Source organism: Taeniopygia guttata, chromosome 9 (genome assembly GCF_048771995.1).
Source record: "Taeniopygia guttata chromosome 9, bTaeGut7.mat, whole genome shotgun sequence".
Classification (NCBI taxonomy): Eukaryota; Metazoa; Chordata; class Aves; order Passeriformes; family Estrildidae; genus Taeniopygia; species Taeniopygia guttata.
This window is the reverse complement of record NC_133034.1, coordinates 4,424,257-4,441,194: the sequence shown is the minus strand read 5'-3', so window position 1 is coordinate 4,441,194 and position 16,938 is coordinate 4,424,257. Positions and strand designations below refer to the sequence as shown.

At 55.1% G+C, this 16,938-nt stretch overlaps 2 protein-coding genes across 2 annotated transcripts; one reads left to right on the top strand and one right to left on the bottom strand.

Annotated features, from left to right (window-relative positions):
* The first annotated feature begins 2,478 nt into the window (after positions 1-2,478).
* Positions 2,479-5,418, top strand: LOC100232028 (aquaporin-12-like). Its single transcript, XM_030280708.4, has 3 exons — positions 2,479-3,142; positions 3,558-3,674; positions 4,509-5,418. The coding sequence occupies exons 1-3, from the start codon at positions 2,536-2,538 to the stop codon at positions 4,688-4,690; spliced, it is 906 nt and encodes a 301-aa protein (XP_030136568.4). The 5' UTR covers positions 2,479-2,535; the 3' UTR covers positions 4,691-5,418.
* Positions 5,419-6,814: 1,396 nt separating this feature from the next.
* LOC100219532 (galactose-3-O-sulfotransferase 2-like) lies at positions 6,815-16,557 on the bottom strand. The gene is made up of 4 exons (XM_002191413.6): positions 15,018-16,557; positions 10,250-10,360; positions 8,699-9,617; positions 6,815-8,063 (listed from the first exon to the last, which is right to left on the bottom strand). The coding sequence occupies exons 1-4, from the start codon at positions 15,044-15,046 to the stop codon at positions 7,260-7,262; spliced, it is 1,863 nt and encodes a 620-aa protein (XP_002191449.6). The 5' UTR covers positions 15,047-16,557; the 3' UTR covers positions 6,815-7,259.
* Between the last annotated feature and the right edge of the window lie 381 nt (positions 16,558-16,938).

Sequence of the window (16,938 nt, the reverse complement as noted above, 5' to 3'; positions counted from 1 at the left end):
TTCTCTTTCAGGGCCCCCAGACTTCTGCTTTGGGGCTGTGTTGAGTCAGTGCAGAGGAGGGAAGAGCAGACAGGCTGTGTCAAGGCACGGATGTGGCTCAGGGCACGGGCACTATAGTGCAGGGCTGACCTTCCTCAGGGCAAATGTCTTCTGGAATTCCTTGAGGTTTCTAGAGCCAAGGATGACCCATCTTTGTTATTGTTTCCTCTCAGTGAATGCTTATTCTGAGGATTCGTGTCCTTTCACAAAGCACAATTAACTCTTGGATCCCCTGGAGCCCTTTTCCTGCCTGACCATGAAGGGAAACCTGCCTTGTTCCTGCTGCTGGGAACATGTGGCTGCTTCTGGAAAGCTCTAATCCACCCTCTGCCCAGTGAAACTTGCCTTAAATAACCTTATGGCTTTTTTTTTTTTTTTTTTTTTCCCTGTAGCTGTTGCCTCTTTGAGGGCAAAAACATTGAGCGAGCCAGGGTGGCTCTGCTCAGCTCTTGTGACCCTTCAGTGTTTTTGGGGAATGTTTATTTTGCTGAAATCTGGAAATGCCAACTTGTTCCTGTCCAGTGGCTAAATTTAAATATCTGCATTTTAAAAAAACATGTTTGGTTTAGAAAGACACTGATGTTCCAGCTACAGAAAAGGGGTTTTGGGTGGGAATATTGGAATTTTTATGTAGTTTTGTTCCTAGAAGAGCAGCCCTGCAAAGCTGTATGGAGTCTGCTGTCAGCACTAACACAAATGAGGGAATGAGCCCCTGGCCTTGTTTAATCCCATAGTTGTCCTTGGAATCCACTCCCAGCTCCTCACTCCAGCCTGGGTTAAACATCCCACAACTGTGCCATGGGCAGAATTGCTAGCAATGGCTGGAAAATAGTTTTTAAACCTTGGAATGTTTATTTCCTAAGGCCCAACTCTTACAATGATTGAAAAGAAGGGGGAAATCCATTTCTGGGGGAAGGAAAAGATGTTGGAATTTCTTTCCCAGTTTTACCAGTCTGTGTCCTGTGATCTGGTGGTTCTTTTCCAGGGACTGGATTCAGGCTGTGTTGCTGGGTCCTTGTGAGGTTTTGTTTCTAAAGAGGAAACTCTACTGGTTTCTCTATTCCTGAGAAACACAGGAGGAGGGAGGGGAGGTGGAAAGAATTGAGTTGGATTGTGATGTTAGGTATGTGATGGTTGTTTCTGCAGTGATGAGTAGCTTTGAACAGCACTTTGTTGCCACCAGAGGCCAATTTTCTTGAGACAAAATTACTAATTTATGAAATATTCTTAAAGAATATTTCATTTTCTGTGATTCGAGCAAAGTCGTTTGTTCATTTGAGGTGAAAGATGGGTGCTTGTCTTGCCATCTGGAGGGTGAATTGTGGTAAAAAGGGTTAAACTGGGAGAAGTTCTGCAGCAGGCTGACCAAAAGGTTTGGGGGGGAGGAGAGGAGGGCTTGGATGATGGGTGGTCCCTCATCCTTGCCCAGACTTCCCATGGTTTCCAAAGCCAGGGCTGTGAGCAGGGATCCCATGGACCCTTCCCAAAACCTTTGCTGGGTGGGCATTTGGGGATGAAAAAGAAGTGGGAAGGGAAGATGAAAGGAGGGAGGGTGGTGCAGGGGGAGGTGCTGAGTTCTGGCCTTCACAAGCATCCCCACAATGTTGTGTTTCTTTGCTGTCAAAGGCTGTTGAGGGAGAGGCTCCAATGCATTTGAGACATCTGCTCCTGCTTTCCATGGCTCAGGCTGCGCTGCTGGAGCCACCCTGGACTGTATGAAGGGCCTCATCCCTGCCCAAGCGTGCTTCAAGCCTGGGTTTCCTGGTAATTTCTTCTATAAATGACAAGAGGGGAAGTAAAACTGCCCAAATCAAAGCTGTTGGCTCTGTGTGTGTGACGGGGCAGTGAGAGGAGCTGGGTTACCTGCCAGCACTGCCTGCCCTGGGCATGCTGGAGCTCTCTGTGGGGACTGTAGGGATGGCAGATGTGGGCTCAGCGTAGTGGCATTTCTATGCAGATCAGGGAAAGGACCCAGAAGACACATCATGTATTGTTTATCATGGAATCCCAGGATGGTTTGGGTTGGAAGGGGCCTTAAACCTATTTTTTTCCACTCCTTCCGTGGGCAGGGACGCCTTCCACTATCCCAGGTTGCTCCAAGCCCCATTCAACCTGGCCTTGGGCACTTCCAGGGATGGTGCAGCCACAGGCATTGGAGCCAAGCAGAAAGAAAATGAAGTTTTTTGTTCCTTCTGGAAGAGCTGTCAGCTCTGGGAGCTGCTGTGGGCTCTCAGGTGTGAGTGCTGGGGCTGGGAGCTCAGTGCCTGGTGGAGATAACACCAGGATTTGCTGCCACAAACAATTTGGTGGCTGCTCCAGCTGCTGTGAGTCCAGCAGCTCCCTGTGGCACTGGCACTGCCCCGTGGGGGCCACACGTGTGGCCTTTCCCAGGCCTGTCGGGCTGTGCCACGTTTGCTTTTACTTGGCTTTATAAAGAGGAGGTGCAGGAGCTTCCTCTGCTCCTTCCCAGGCGCTGCCCCCAGCACAGCCTTTGCTATGGATGGCTTGAATGTCTCCATTGCTTTCTTTTTCCTGGTTTTTGGGGTGTGCCAGGTGCTCAGGTGGCTTTCCAAGAGGTTTCTGTCCCCTGGAACACATGGCTGCCTTGCCAGGGAATTTGCTGGCTCGTTCCAGCTGTGCACGAGCTGCCTTGAGCTGAGGATGCTGATGGAGATCGGCCCCTGGGGTGGTGGCTTTGGCCTGGACGTGGTCCTGACCCTGCTCTTCCTCCTCTCCGCTGTCCACGGCGCCTCTTTGGACGGAGCATCCGCCAACCCCAGCGTGTCCCTGCAGGAGTTCCTGCTCCTGGAGTGCAGCCTGGCAGCCACAGGGGCCAAGCTGCTGGCCCAGGCCGTGGGTGCAGGGACGGGCTGGGCTGCCACGCGGCTCTGCTGGTCCTGGGAGCTGACCCAGCTGCACTTCATCCAGAACCTGATCGCGCCCGAGTGCAGCTCCTCCATCCACACCTCCCTGCCCCACGCCGCCTTTGTGGAAGGCTCCTGCTCCTTCCTCTTCCACCTCGTCCTCCTCAAGGTGCGACAGAGTCACCCCCTGTACCGGGTCCCTGCGCTGGCAGTGACTGTCACCGTCCTGACCTACACAGGTGAGCAGCACCGGCGTCTCTTCTCCTGAGTCTTGCAAAAGGACCTCATTTGTGGGGGAGGAATAGCCCCCCGATTTTCATCTTCCAGGACTGGAGAGGCAGGGGTTAACTGCTAAGGTGTTTGTTTTCTGTTATTTTGGGGAGTATTCATTTTGGGATGAAGATGGCACTTTGGGCTGTCTGGGCTGCAGGTGAGGTTTGGCTCACAGCCATAGCTCAAGACTGGGATCACTTCCCTGGGACGTTCCCTTCTGCAATCCCTCAGTCCTGCATGAGCGCTCCTGCTTCCCTCCAAGTCCAGGGCGACAAGGGTGGGATTTCCCCAGTCCGAGAAGGAGGCAGGAGGGGTCACAGCCCTTTGGCAGTGTTCAGAGGATGCAGTGGGACACTTGGCCACGTTTCTCTTCCCACACAGCTGGACCATACACGGGAGCCTTCTTCAACCCTGCCCTGGCCACAGCCACCACCTTCCACTGCTCGGGGAGCAGCTTCTGGGACTACATCCAGGTTTACTGGCTGGGGCCCCTCGCAGGTGAGAGCTTCCTGGGGGCAAGGCAGAAATGCTCCGTGTAACGTGGACTCTTCTGGCAAAGGGCTGAATTTGGGGTTGCCAATGGCAAGTGTCACTTTTCATCCTGCCTCGTTGACTCTGGGGTCATCTCTTTGATATCCAATTTTTTAAAATCCAACTTCTGCATGGTACAAGGACAGAAATCTCCCTGAAGCCAAAGTCTGGGGGAGGTTTAGCAAAGGGTTTTAGGGCAATGGCAGGCTGAGCTATGCTTTGAGGCTGTCCTCAGCTCCAGCATGGTCATGGGGAGCTGGATGTGTACTGAGAGTGGAGCCAGGTGCGGGTCGGGCTCTGCTCACAGGTAACTCTGATGGGACAAGAGGAAACGGCCTCGAGTTGCCCCTGGGGAAGTTTAGATTGGGTATTGAGAAAATGTGTTCCCTGGAGAGTGATGAGGCACTGGGACACTGCTGAAGGCAGTGGTGGAGGCACTGTCCCTGCAGGGATTTAAAACCTCGGGTCAGGACCAGCAGTGACCTCGGCAGCACTGAGGGAATGGTGGGACTCGATGGGCTCAGAGGACTTTTCCAACCTTAACAATTATCTGCCAGAAAACCACTGGGGTGGTTTATGGGTCAAACCAAGCATTGTTTGTTATGTTAAGGACAGAGTGGTAAATTCTCCTTAAAGCAGTACAGTGAGGGTTCCTCAGCTCTCCGTGGGGACTTCAGTGGTGCTGAGCTGCCTTTTGGTCATGGTGTAGGCTGTGACAAGGAGCCAAGACAGCTGCTGAGCTGCGGGGAGGGTGGAGATGCTCGACACAGCGCTGGGAAGGGGTCTGTGCTCTTATTCCAGGGATGCTCGCTGCCCTCCTGCTGTTCCAGGGCAACATCCCACGCCTCTTCCAGAAAAACCTCCTCTACAGCCAGAAGAGCAAATACAAGGTGCCCAAGGTAAAGGTGACAGCGCAGGTGGAGGGTGACAAACCACAGAGGAAGAGGAAAGGGGGGAAGAGCAGCTCGGAGCCCCGTGCCTGAGCCCGAGGTCTGGCAGCCCTTTTCCTGGGAAAGCGTTTCCCGGTGTGGAGGATTTTGCAGCTCGTTCAGTCCTTAAAGCATCACAAAGGAACCCTCGCAGGATGCCCGAGCCCCTGAGCTCCTTTGGGAATTGCTTTGAAAGCCTCCCTGGAGAGCCCGAAATGTTTCAAGCCCACGCTGCTGCCTCAGAGAGAAAACACGGAACACTTTTGCATGAATTGCTGGTTTTCTTGTACTGCCAGGAATCTTACAGATTGCACTGTGCAATGCCTGCAATAACCCCACTGGGTCTCTTGCAGCACTAAAAACAAAGTTTAAGCCAGTAACTGCCTTGGACACTTGGGTTGGGGTGGAAACAGGCTTTGATATTTCGACTTATTAATGGATACTGGTTAAAAATTGGTGGGTTTTGAGTTAAACTTGACCTGAAGTCCTTGAATTGCACAGGCTGAACCTGGCAAGTCTTGGAGAGGCATTAAAAATGCTCCAAGGCAAGAGAGTTCACTGGCCACGGGAGAACCTGCTCCTCTGGGAATGTGCTTAGCCAGGGTTTTGGTGCTGTAAAGCATCAAGAAATGGTGTGCCAAGGGTCTGTTGTTGGAAAAAAAAAAAGAGACCCAGGCAGCTGCTGTGCATCCCTAGACCCTGCTCTATGTCTATGTGAAATACTCCTAACTATAAAATTACAGTTTGGGAGGGAAAAGAAATATAAAATGCTGTGGTTGGCATTTGGGTGAGTGATGTTGTTCCTGGAGCCCTGCTGGGACACATCCCTGAAAATGGGAGTCACTGTGATGGCCAAACCACCTCTGCCCTGTCTGCTGCCTGCTCTGGAAAGGGGAGAAACACCTCCTGGAAATGGGGATCCCCCAGGCTGTGCTGGGACCAGGGCACCCTATGGGAGCTCCCCTCTGGGTGCTCTCCTCACGGGACAGCACAGGGAGTCTGTGATGCTCTGGCTGCTCCAGTATCTCTGCCCTGGATCAGAGTTCCTGACAGGAATGACCTGCTCCTATTTCCTGAGGTGCAAACAGGGAATAAGCAAGTGGCACCCAATGCAGACCTGGAGTGGAGGTGTCAGATGCAGGTTTGGTACCCAATGTCCAGCCCTGCTCCTCCCTCCACTCTGCTGTGTCCATGGGGAAACAACCCCAGGGTGCTGCTGGCCTGTGGGTGCCCACCCCGGCTGATTTCCTCTGGGATTGCCTCTGGAGGGACCTGCAGGACCCCCAGACCTCTGACACCATGAGCCCAGCCCACATCCCAACAGGAGAAACGAGAGAAGGGGCCAGCACAGCCATACGCGGATGTGCCCCAGAGATGGAACTTCATGGAACACACGGCACCCCAAACCATGCAGCAAATCCCCAAACAGTGCCCTCTCCTTGTGCCCTCTCCTTGTGCCTGGCCAGATGTTTGGCACTGCCCTGGGAAGGGCACTGGGAGCACAGTCTGGCTTTTTTCCTGGTTAAACTCAGCAGGAGACCTTAGGGTGGAAACTGAAACCTTTGAGACTCTTCGTGGCTGCCCCAGGGACACCCTGGGATGCTCAGATGCCCCTGGGCAATTTTTTCAGAACCTCTTTTGGTTTGGAAATCATGCTGAAAAGCCAGAGATGGGGCCTCTGTTTATCCCAGCTGATTTGCTGGCTCTGCTTTTGATTCAAGGAGAAGTGCAGGTTGAGAAAAGTCAGGCTCAGTTTCCCTCCATGAGCCATTCCTGAGGGATCTTTCCCTGGCACAGGATATTCCTGTGGCAGCTCAGAGTGGTGGGTTGGGATGTCTGGCTGCAGAGAGGCTCATCATGAGATGTCTCCCTGTCACACAGGGATGGAACTTGAGTCTGAGACTGCAGAATAGGATGCTGATCCTACAAATGCAGGATCCAAAGGCAACCTGTAACCACAGAGTCAGCACAAAATTATGCTGGGCCTCCCTTTTTTCTGGTGGTTTCTAATTTTTTTTTTTTTTTTGGGGGGGTGGGGTTGTTTGTTTGTTTGTTTGGGGTTTTATTTGGTTTAGTTTTTTCCCCCCTGCTTTTCAGGACATATTAAAATGTTTGGGGTGTGCTTCTGGGGCTTTTGGGGAGATCGTCTACTGGGCAGACTGATGTAACTAAGAGGAATTTAAGGAGTGACAGTGACTGTTGTTATTTTTAATTAAGAGGCTGCTTTTCCAGCATAGTAACATCAACGGAGCAGGGGCGAGGTGCAGCTGCACAGACAGGCAGACAGACAGACTCATTCCCACGCTGCAAATCAAATCCCACAGCTCTGATTTACAGCTTGGCCCTGTTCTGTCGCCATCTCTGCTGCGGGGCTGAGGATTTGGGCTGCCCTCCTGGATCTGCTCCTTGCTGCTGGAGCCGGTGCTGTCCCGAGGTTTCAGCTGCTGACTGGGGGGGATTTCCCCTTGGAAAAGTCCTGTCCATCCCCCGGGAGCCCCGCTGCAGCCCGGTCCTGTCCATCCCCCGGCAGCGCCCGGAGAGGTGCCCGGGGTGGCCGGGCTGTGCCGGGCAGGGCAGCCCCGAGCCTCGCTGCGCTCAGCAGATGTTGAAGGATGCTGGGGGGTCAGTGGGGCTCAGTGCCGGGCGGCACCGGGGGGAACTGCTTCTTGTAGAGGAGGCTGCTGTACTGCAGCTCCGGCGTCACCAGCCGCCGGCAGGTCCGCTCCAGCTCCCGCCCCAAGCCCTGCTTGAGGTTGTAGCCCAGGATCCTGGCCCCACCGTGCTGCAGCGGGCGCAGGGAGGAGTCCCTGATGTCCTTGGGCCCCACGCTGCCCGTGCCCTGCAGACAGGTCCCAGCCAGCTCCGCTCGCCGCCGCCGCAGCGCGCTCACCTCCCGCCGCAGCCGCTCCCGCCCCACGGCCCGCTCGATCCTCTCCCAGAATGTCCTGTTAAAGTGCGAGTAGATTTCCCAGTCCAGCCTGTTCCAGGCCTTCAGCTTCTCCACCACGGAGTCCGGGAGGGCGGACTTGGTGCTGCTGTCCCTGCTGTTGAGCGGGAAGGAGACGACGCTGTCCAGGTCCCAGCACAGCATCTCCTTCAGCAGCACCATGGACTCGTCGAAGTACTCGGAGATGAGCAGGAAGTCGAAGGACGCCTCGATGGCCTTGAGCATGAGCTGCACCCGCTCGGGGGACACGTCTCCGTCGGGGTTGAAGCCGAAATCGAAGGTGATGAGGTTCCTGGCGTAGTGGCGGTCGCCGCTGGCGGGGCTGTAGTAGCGGTAGGGCTGGCTGAGGAACTCCTCCAGGCTGCGGACGCGCGAGAAGGCCGACGCGCCCTTGTAGTACACGAAGGAGGACTCCATCAGCTGCACGGGGTTCCTCAGGATGGAGAAGTAGATGGCAGAGCTGGGCACCACCTTCTGCACCTGCGGAGGAGAAAAGGGAGGGTTTAAATGTGGGGCAGGGAGAAGGGACCCGCTCGCCCACAGTGCTGGTGAGCAGAGGCAGCTGCTGGGGCTGGGGGGTGCTGGGGAGGATTTCAGGGTGCAGCTCATCAAAGAAGCTGTGGGGAGCTCCAGAGGAGTCACATGTGGAGAGCAGCGAGCAAAGCTCCCCACAGCTGTGGGCTGGGATGGAGGTACTGTCCATCTCCTTCCCTTTCCCCGTGTCCACCTGTCCTCAGGTAGCATCCAGAGGGGTGGATGCTGGGCACGGCTGACCTGCGCTGATGCACTTTGGTTGTTCTCCTCTTGCAGCTGGTCCCCTCTGGGCCTGTCCAGGGAGCAGGACATGTCCCAGGGCCCACCAGACAAGAAAGAGATGAGAGCTGCTGGCTGCTACAGATGCTGTCTCCCACTTTGCCCTGGCTCACAGCACAGGACTTCATCAAACCCACTCACAGAAGCTCTCAGGAGATGCCAGGAACCCACGGACAATCCTGACTCTCTTTAGTTCAGCCCTGCAGAGTTTATGTGCTCGACAGGTGCCCCTCCTTGTGCCCCAGGAGCCCCTCTCCCCCTTCCCTGCCTGCCCCCCCGCCGGGTCGCAGCTTTGCCCGTACCTCCGGCTGCAGGAACCGCATGTGGTGGCAGAGGATGTTGAAGCGCCGGGGGCTCAGAGGGGAGAAGCCCTGCACAAACTTGGCCATGAAGTGGTGGGGGTAGTAGAGCTGGAAGCCCCCGCCTCGGGGGAAGGCGAAGGTGAGGTTGTGTGTCTCCCCAAAGCGGAACAGGATGTTCATGACAGTGCTGCTGGCACTCTTGTGGACTTTCAGGAAAACAAGGTCAGTCTTGGGCTTGCACGTCTTCCCTTGAGAGGTGACTTCTCTGACATGCCGACCTTCCCCAGCTGTTACCTCCTTGACCCTAAAGGCTTCTGTCCAGCTTGGGAAAAATCCTGTCTCCAGGTCTGTTTTGTAAGAATCCTCTGCCTGCAGAGGTTGAGCTGAGTTTGGGACAGGCTGTGTGAATGATGTGCCCCACTCAGGGTGGGGAGAACTCAGAGCTCGAGGCTGAGTCTGGCTCTGTACCTCCACCTGCACCATTCCAGGTGGGGACATTCCCCTCTGCTCCTCTGTGCCCAGCCTGTTTGCAAAGATGATGAACTTGCTGGTGACAGCTTCTGCCAAATCTGCCGCGGCCCTGCCGGGAAGGCTTGGAGAAGGACTTTCTCTGGCTGCTTCTTCCAGGCCAGGAAGCCGGGGCTTCAGCTCCGTGGGTGACAGATGGGCTCTCACCTCCTCGCTGCTCTCCTCGGGCCGCTGCATCCAGCGCTCCTCTTGGCTGCTTCCCGGAGGGGTCTCCGGTCTGAGGTACAGCTGCATCCTGAAAGCATCCTCGGTGGAAGCAGGGGCTGGCTCAGCTTCCCTCTGCCCCTGAGGGGAGTCATCCTCCCACAGCAGCTCGGGGCTGTGGAGGGCAGAGGCGAGCCCCTGGCCCGTGGTCGGCTGCAGGCCACGCTCCAGCTCACACTGGCAGCTCCTGTGATGGGGAAGACACAATGCTCAGCTGCAGGAGGTGGGAGGACAATGCAGAAGCAGCTCCTCTGCGCCCCCCTGGCCCCCCAAAGTCACCCCAAAACACATTCCCTCCTTTTCGTGAGTGGGTGGCATTGCTGATGGGCTTCACTGCTGCCCTGAGGGGTGGGAGTGGGTGCAAGAACTTGGGGTTGATCATCTTGGAGGTCCTTTGCAACCTTAATGATTCTATGAAGAAGAGAAGGACAGGTCAGCAGTGATGTGGCAGTGTCTCTGTCTTGCTGGAGCATGACAGGATGCTGGCAGAGCAGAGCAAGAAGAGGCAAGAATAAAGAAGAGCTGGTGGTCTGGAGATAACCCCAGACTGGGAGGACTGGGCTCAAGGGCTGTAGGGTTTTGTGGTGAGCCAGACAAAGCCCAGGCAGCCTTGTCTGACCCCAGGGTGGGCCCAGCTCTGGTCAGGGCGTAGGGGTGAGATGTGGGACCCCCAGAGGACCCTCTCTCACCTGGATTTTCCTCCCTGTCTAAGGAAGACCCTGCTGGCTGGTTTTCAGGAGGGCAGTTCTGAGCCCGCCTCAGTGGCCAGCGAGAGGCTGGAGGAGGAGGTGCAGGTGCATAATTCTGCTCAGGACCTACCCAGGAGGCTGCAGCTTCTCCACAACCTGAAGTGTGACCAGGAGGAGGACGAGGAGGCTGAAGGAGATCCAGAGCCGACCTGGCTGGCACCTGTAGATTGCACTCAGCTTCCTGCAAGGAAACAGATTTCAGCCCATTTGTGGGGAGGAGAAGCCAAGACCAGTGGTGTGTGTGTGAGGTGGACGGGAAAGCCGCCTTGAGGCTTTTTTATTTTTATCTTTATTAAACGTAAGGTCATGTTTTCAGGGGCGGAAATGATGCAGAGGCAGCGATAACCAGGGAACCTCCGAGGCTGTGCCCCAGCAGTGCAGCCTCATGGAAATTTCCAGATGGGCCACAGGTATTGTGCTGCAAAGCAAACAGTGATAACCACTGAGTCCCTTGGCTGCTCGGGGACACCTTTCTGGAGCAGCCTGAGCTCCCCCCAGGCAGCAGGAACAGGGCACTGCCTGTGTGTTCCCTGCCCTGCCTGGCCAAGAAGGATCAGGATCTTTATCAACATGGACAATAAAACTCTTTTTTCCCTGCTCTCTCCACTCTCTGCTGTTGGACTGCCATCTGCACAGGCTCCAGCTGTGGCTGCAGATGTGATGGGAGCCCCAGCAGTGCCTGGATTTTAGTCTGATTTTAGCCCTGTCTACAACAGCAGTGTGATTTCTTCAGGCCATCAGAATTGTGCTGTCAGGGTTTGGGTTGTGTATGGCAACGTTAAGGCCATGGAAATGCTGCCACAGGGCTCCTTCTGTTTGTAGGGCTTGCTGCAAACCCTGGTGGAGCTTGATTGTAGCTTTAACTTCAGTGGAACAGTCGAGGGGCTGAATTTCCTGGAAAACGGGATTTGTTTGTATTTTTTTTTTTTCACAGAAAGGTTGTCCAGTCCCAGCAGGTGTGACATTTGGAATTATGGGTTAGTGGTGGCCTTGGCAGTGTTGGGGGAAAGACTGGACTCGATCTTAGAGGGCTTTTGCAGCCTGAATGATTCCATTATTCTGCTGGTTTTTCCCCAGGGAGCTCATTGTTGCATAACAGGAGATGATTTGTCCTGAGGATCTGGCTAAACCCTCTGGGACTGGGCTCTGCTGTGGGGGAAGCCCAGCCAGTCAGCCCCAGGTGGCTGCTCTCCCCTCTCAGGGAGGGAGAATCACAGGCAGCAAGGATCTAAATGGGAGGAATTAATGACAGCAGAAATTCGGGCAGAGCCTGCTTGGAGGCCACATTCCACCAGCCAGGCTGGGTCTGTTGGCATTTCTGCCTTCCTGCAGTGGTCAGCTTTGCACCAAGGCAGCGGGACTGGGACTGCACAGACCTGCTTGTCCCAGAGCTTCTTCACCTGCAGAACTCTCCTGTGAGGCAGCAGTGACACAAACGTGGGCATCCCACGGGTACAGCTCAGCAGTTTAGGTGTGCTATGAGAAACTGGGTTTGTTCCAGGAAGACCATCAGCTGTCATGATTCAGTAGTAGTTTGATAATGACAGCACTGCTTGCAGTGGTTGCACACTCACGGTTCTGCTCTGCTCCCAAAAAGGTCCCTTCACTGAGCTGAAACTCCCAGCTCCTCCCAGGAGGATTTTAGTGTCTGAAGTACTCAGGACTGGGAAGGCTGGGAGGTCTGAGGCCATGGCTCCTGAGGATTCAGAAGGTTTCATCGCTGCTGGTAATTACTGCCCATCACAGCATCCCCAGTCCCTGTGGCAGCCTGGAGGTATCCACGCTCTTTGCCACTTGAGGAGCAGGCTGCCAAGCTCAGGTGAGACAGGAGGTGGCAAATGCACGTGTGGGTCACTGCCTGGCCATGCCACTAGCACAAGGAGACCCCCGTGAGGTCAGAGATAAACAGACGTGACAAATAACAGAGCAGAAAAATGCCAAAAGCTTAAACAGAGCTTAAAATGCCAAGAGGTGTTAAGAGGGAGGGTTGAAGCAGAGCCTCGAGGCTGCCCCAGAGCTGGTGTGAGGAAAGGTTTGTTGAAATAACTCCATGTGGAAGATCAGAGAGACCACGGAGGGAGAAGGCAATGAGGGAGATGCTCCAAAACGCAGTGATTCCTCTGGATCTGGTTGGAGACTTGATCCAGCTCGCCCATCACTCCAGGCAAGGCTGGTCATCCTCTCGTCTGGCTGACCACGGTAAGACAAGCAGCAATGAGGGAATGAAGAGCTGCAGCACTGTGATATTTAGTGATACACAAACTCTTGGGGGAACCTGCAGGAGCACACAGTAATGAAGGCAGAAGGATGGAGCATTTCCCCCCAGGCAGGGCTGGGGGCAGCCCCTCTGCCACTCCCTTATCTGTATCTGCTGCAGGTATAATCCTGGCCTTGCTTCCACAGAGGTCCTAAACTTCCAACCTGTGAGAATCTGTGAAAGATCCAGGTCCTTTGGCTCTTTTATGTTGTGTGGGAATCCAGGGCTTCCCTCTGGCTGCCCTGGCAGGTCTGGGACCCTGGCAGGGGTCAGGAACCCCCCTGGACAGAGCCCCCAGAGACACTGGCTGTGATCTCTGCCCATGGAAAAGAGTTTTCAATCTTACAGGATGAATTACCAGCTCTGAGTGTTTGATATAAGTAATAATTAAGTGTGGCACGGGTGCAAAAGTAAAATTTTAGGATTCTAGATAAGGGGTTCAAAGAGGACAAGATGGAGGAAATTGGGTGTGCCTTGTCCTTTTTCTCCTTCTTCATGCCCTCCATGTTTCACTGTGGTGTTGGCATTTTTCTGTTGGTTCAGGCTGGGGACACACTGTCCAACGTAGATGACAGATATTGGCACGTTATTGTAAATCCAGCACAGGTAGTTTCTGGTATTTAATGTTTGTAACATCCCACTGAGGGCAGAGCCCCACACGCTGCCCTGCAGGACAGAGCTGCGGCAGGGCAGCAGAACATGTTAGAGATAAACAGAATAAACAGCCTTGAAACCAGCACAGATGAATTATGGCTTCTGCTTTGGCAGCGGGGCTGAAAGACAGAGACTTTCTACAATCTCAGAATCATCAATACCTCAGATTCCGACACTGGTGGCTGTTGTGTTGGTGGAACACCCAGCTGAGAACACACAACACGTGTTGGGCTGACATGTGTTGGGGCTAGCCAGGCTGGCACAAAGCCACAGCCTTTCCTTCCTCTTCTGGGCTGGCTCTGAGGGACACATGGACATCAAGGAGGGTGTGCTGAGAAAGTGGCAGTGCTGAAATTGCCAAGAAGTTGCATTGAAGGCAGCAAAACATCCCTTAAATGGCACATGGTTCATGAGCAGCCCTTGTTTTGGAGGCTGGAGCAGGATGGCAAGAGGTGCCCGAAAAACAAATCTTCAGAGGGCTCAGCTGCCCCTGTGGGTAACCCCTGCACAGCCTGCTCTCCATTTACACACTGGGATGGGATCAGGGAGGTGTATCTCGGGGCAGAGTTAAACACCTGAGGCCAGAGCACCAGGAGGGTGTCCAGGCTGCACTTGGAGCCCTGCAGGGCAGATTGGGCTGCAAGAACCCAGCTCCTGCAGAGCCTTTGGAGATGCCTCCATCTGCAGCTGAAGAGCCCCCTCAGACCAGAGCCTGGGTGCTGTCACCTCCAGAAGTGACAAGCAGGGTGCAGGGCTGGATGCAGCACCCCAAAGATGCCTTTGGCTGCAAAGGCTCAGTGGAAGAGCCAGAGCAGCTGGATCCCCCTATGTTGGCTCAAGGAATTGAATCCAAACCTGAACCAGTGGTCAAATCTTTGCAAGGGATGGTGCTCCAGCTGTCTCAGTGCCAGCCCCTGCAGAGGAGAGGGTGCCACTTGTTCTCAGCAGGGCTGCAGATTTCCCCTCTGTTATTCCCCCACTCCTCCAAGCAGATCTTCCCTCCAGCCCCTTCCTTGTCCAACCCAGAGACAAAAGCCCCAGCCAGGATGGGTCTGTGGGTCTGTTTCAGGGCCCTCAGGCTCCCAGCCAGCTGTGGGTGCTGCAGGAGGTGCTGAGGCTGAGCTCACCAGGCAGGTGAGTGGCAGAAAAAGATTTTACTGTTTTGCTGTGCCCAGATATTCTCCAGGCGGTGAGCGAAGTTGCACAAGGAATTAATGTACACAATGCATACACCAGGCATAGCCTGCTCCCTATGACCAGTCACTGGCGGCATTTTTTCTGGCAGTAAATGAGAAATTGGGCAAAATGGTCAGCAGGGTGCTCAGGTAGCACAGCAAGGGCACAGTGGCACTGCCTGCCTGTGTCAGTACCACCCCTACACTTGACAGCTGGGTTGGGATAACCCCGAGCCCTCTCACCCTCAGCTCTCCCCCAGCCTGAGGACTCTGCTGCAGAGTCAAGCCTTGCTCTTCCCTCATCCCTCCTGTCCAAACCAGAGGCTGTGGAAAAGGGCACCTCACCCCAGGGGTTGCCATGTGAAAATCTTACACAGAGACACATTTCTGCTCTACATCTACTCCTCTGGGGATCCCTCACCTGGGATGCTGCAGGAGGGACCAGCATCCCAGTGCCCTCCCAAGGTCTGTGCCATCTCCTTCCTTTGTGGCAAGAGCCTCACAAAAGGTGCTGTTTTCCAGCTGCCCTTGGAGCATCACCAGAAGGGAAAATCCCCATCACCCCAGACTGCCCTGAAGTGATGAGGAGCAGAAACCTCTGCCTGCCCATTCCCACCCCCTCTTCAACTGTTCCCCAGCACAGAAGGATCTGCAAGGACATCAGGACATCACCTCTGGGTAGGACAGAAAGAGAGTTTTACTTAGGGAAATAGTATTTTACTTAAATAAATACGTAAAAATATTCCACTTACGTGATCAAATACCTCTTGAATTTCAGCATGGTGAGCTGGAGCCGTGGCTGGGGAGCGGGTGGTTATCACCCTCCCGGAGGCTGGAGAGCAAACACTGGAGCCTGGGCTGTGTGCTGTGCCAGAGGCCCCTCCCGGGGGGGGCACTGGGACACAGATCCCGTCAGACCTTCCCACCTGTGCCCAGGGGAGTGCCCAGCCTCTGAGAGAGTGAATGGCACGTCACACAGAGCTCTGGGCACGCTGTCAGCCCGTGCCAGTGTCCCTGCCTCACGCCTTGGTTTCACCCATGGCTGCTGCTGCTCCACTTTGACTTTTTCCTTTCTCTTGTCCTGATTTTGCCTCTTGAGGAAGCTGAGGGCCAAGCTGCTTGTGACTGCTGAGTTCTTGGCAATCCTGATGTCTCCAGGTCGGTGCTGCTGAGGCTCTGTGGTGGCTGGGTCACCCCTGCATGGCAGGGACCTTGTCCTCTCCAGTTCACCACGGCTCCATCCATGCTGGGCTGGGGGTGTGGCTGTCCCCAGATCCCTCCTTTGCTGGCTTGGGGGGCACAGGGGGCCAGTCTGAGGATGGCACAGGAATGGCATGGATGTGTGAAGTGGTGTCTGGGGAGGTGAATGGGATGAGGGGAAGCAAAGTCATCAATCCCCCATGCCAGGACTGTGCTGTGCCAGGATCACCAGCCCTGCCAGGAAGTCAGCTGGCTTCCAGGACCAGTGGGAAGTAGTCACTGGCTGTGCTTCTTCCTGGCTGGTGGACAACATAAGACAGCTCAAAGGAGGACAGGGAGGCTGCCCTCCACAATGGAGGTCCTTTGGCCACATCCTTCCCCTTCAAGGCTGATCCCAGCATCCTGCACAGCATCAGCCATGCTGTGGTGTGACCAGGGGCCCAGGCAGTTTGGCAGGGACCGTGTGCTTCTCCTGCTTGGTACAGACTCCCAGGGTGGTGTGGAGGTGGAGAGGGTGGCTGGGACATAGGACGTGAGGCCAGTGGCTCCAGCTGTGTCACACGCAGTCTGCAGGAGCAGGTGCCCCATGTGCCTGCTGGCCCTGGAGCAGAGGAGCTGGCCACGTGTGCTTTCCCTTGACCCATGCCCAAGGGGCTCAGGAGTGCATAAAGGGTAGATAAGTCACTTCTAGCGTGGACCTTGGCTCTCTGGAGGGACAGAAGTGCCCAGCTCCCTCCTTCCCTGTTGCCAGCAGGGAGGCAGCAGTTCCCCTCACTCACCCTGGCACAGGCAGGCACTGCCTCTCCCTGGCCACCTCATCAAAACCACAAGTTTGCTGTGGGGCTCTCGTGTTCTCCACCCATCCTGGGCTCCAGCTCTCTGCCCGGGCTGCCAGCCTCTCTGGGAGTCTGGGGCTTCCTGAGAGCCATGCAAGAGCTTGCAAGGATCAAATCCTCTCTGGAGCAGGGGCTGAGGGTCAGGGCTTCTCCCCTCTGATTCCCTCTGCACAGCCATGCTCCGTGCACTCCAAGCTGGATAAGCCTGCTTGGGGTGGATGGCTGAGGGGTCTGTGAGCATCCCCCATGCAGCATCTCCAGGGAACATCTTATTGCTGCAGGGCAGGGGGGCACTTTTGCTTGGGAGGCTCATCAACATGATGGTGTCCAGACAGGTCTTGCTCCTTTTTGGTTGTTTCCTCTTGCTTGATGGTCACTGGTGGGATTTGCCACTGCTCAGCTCACTTGTCTCCTTAAGGACAAACCTATTAGTTCATGGTGACCTCATGGAGGTCCAATTTCTACATGTAATCCTGCTCAAGATGTCCTCTATTCCTGTCTCCAGCCTCTTCTTGAGGCACCTATGGAGGAAAAACTCAAAAGGCAAAGCTGTCTGTTCCTGCAGGAATGGGGAGGTGGGGAGCACAGCGTGTGCTCTTCGCTGCCTGCGTGCTCCCTGTGCCAGAGGCTGCATCCA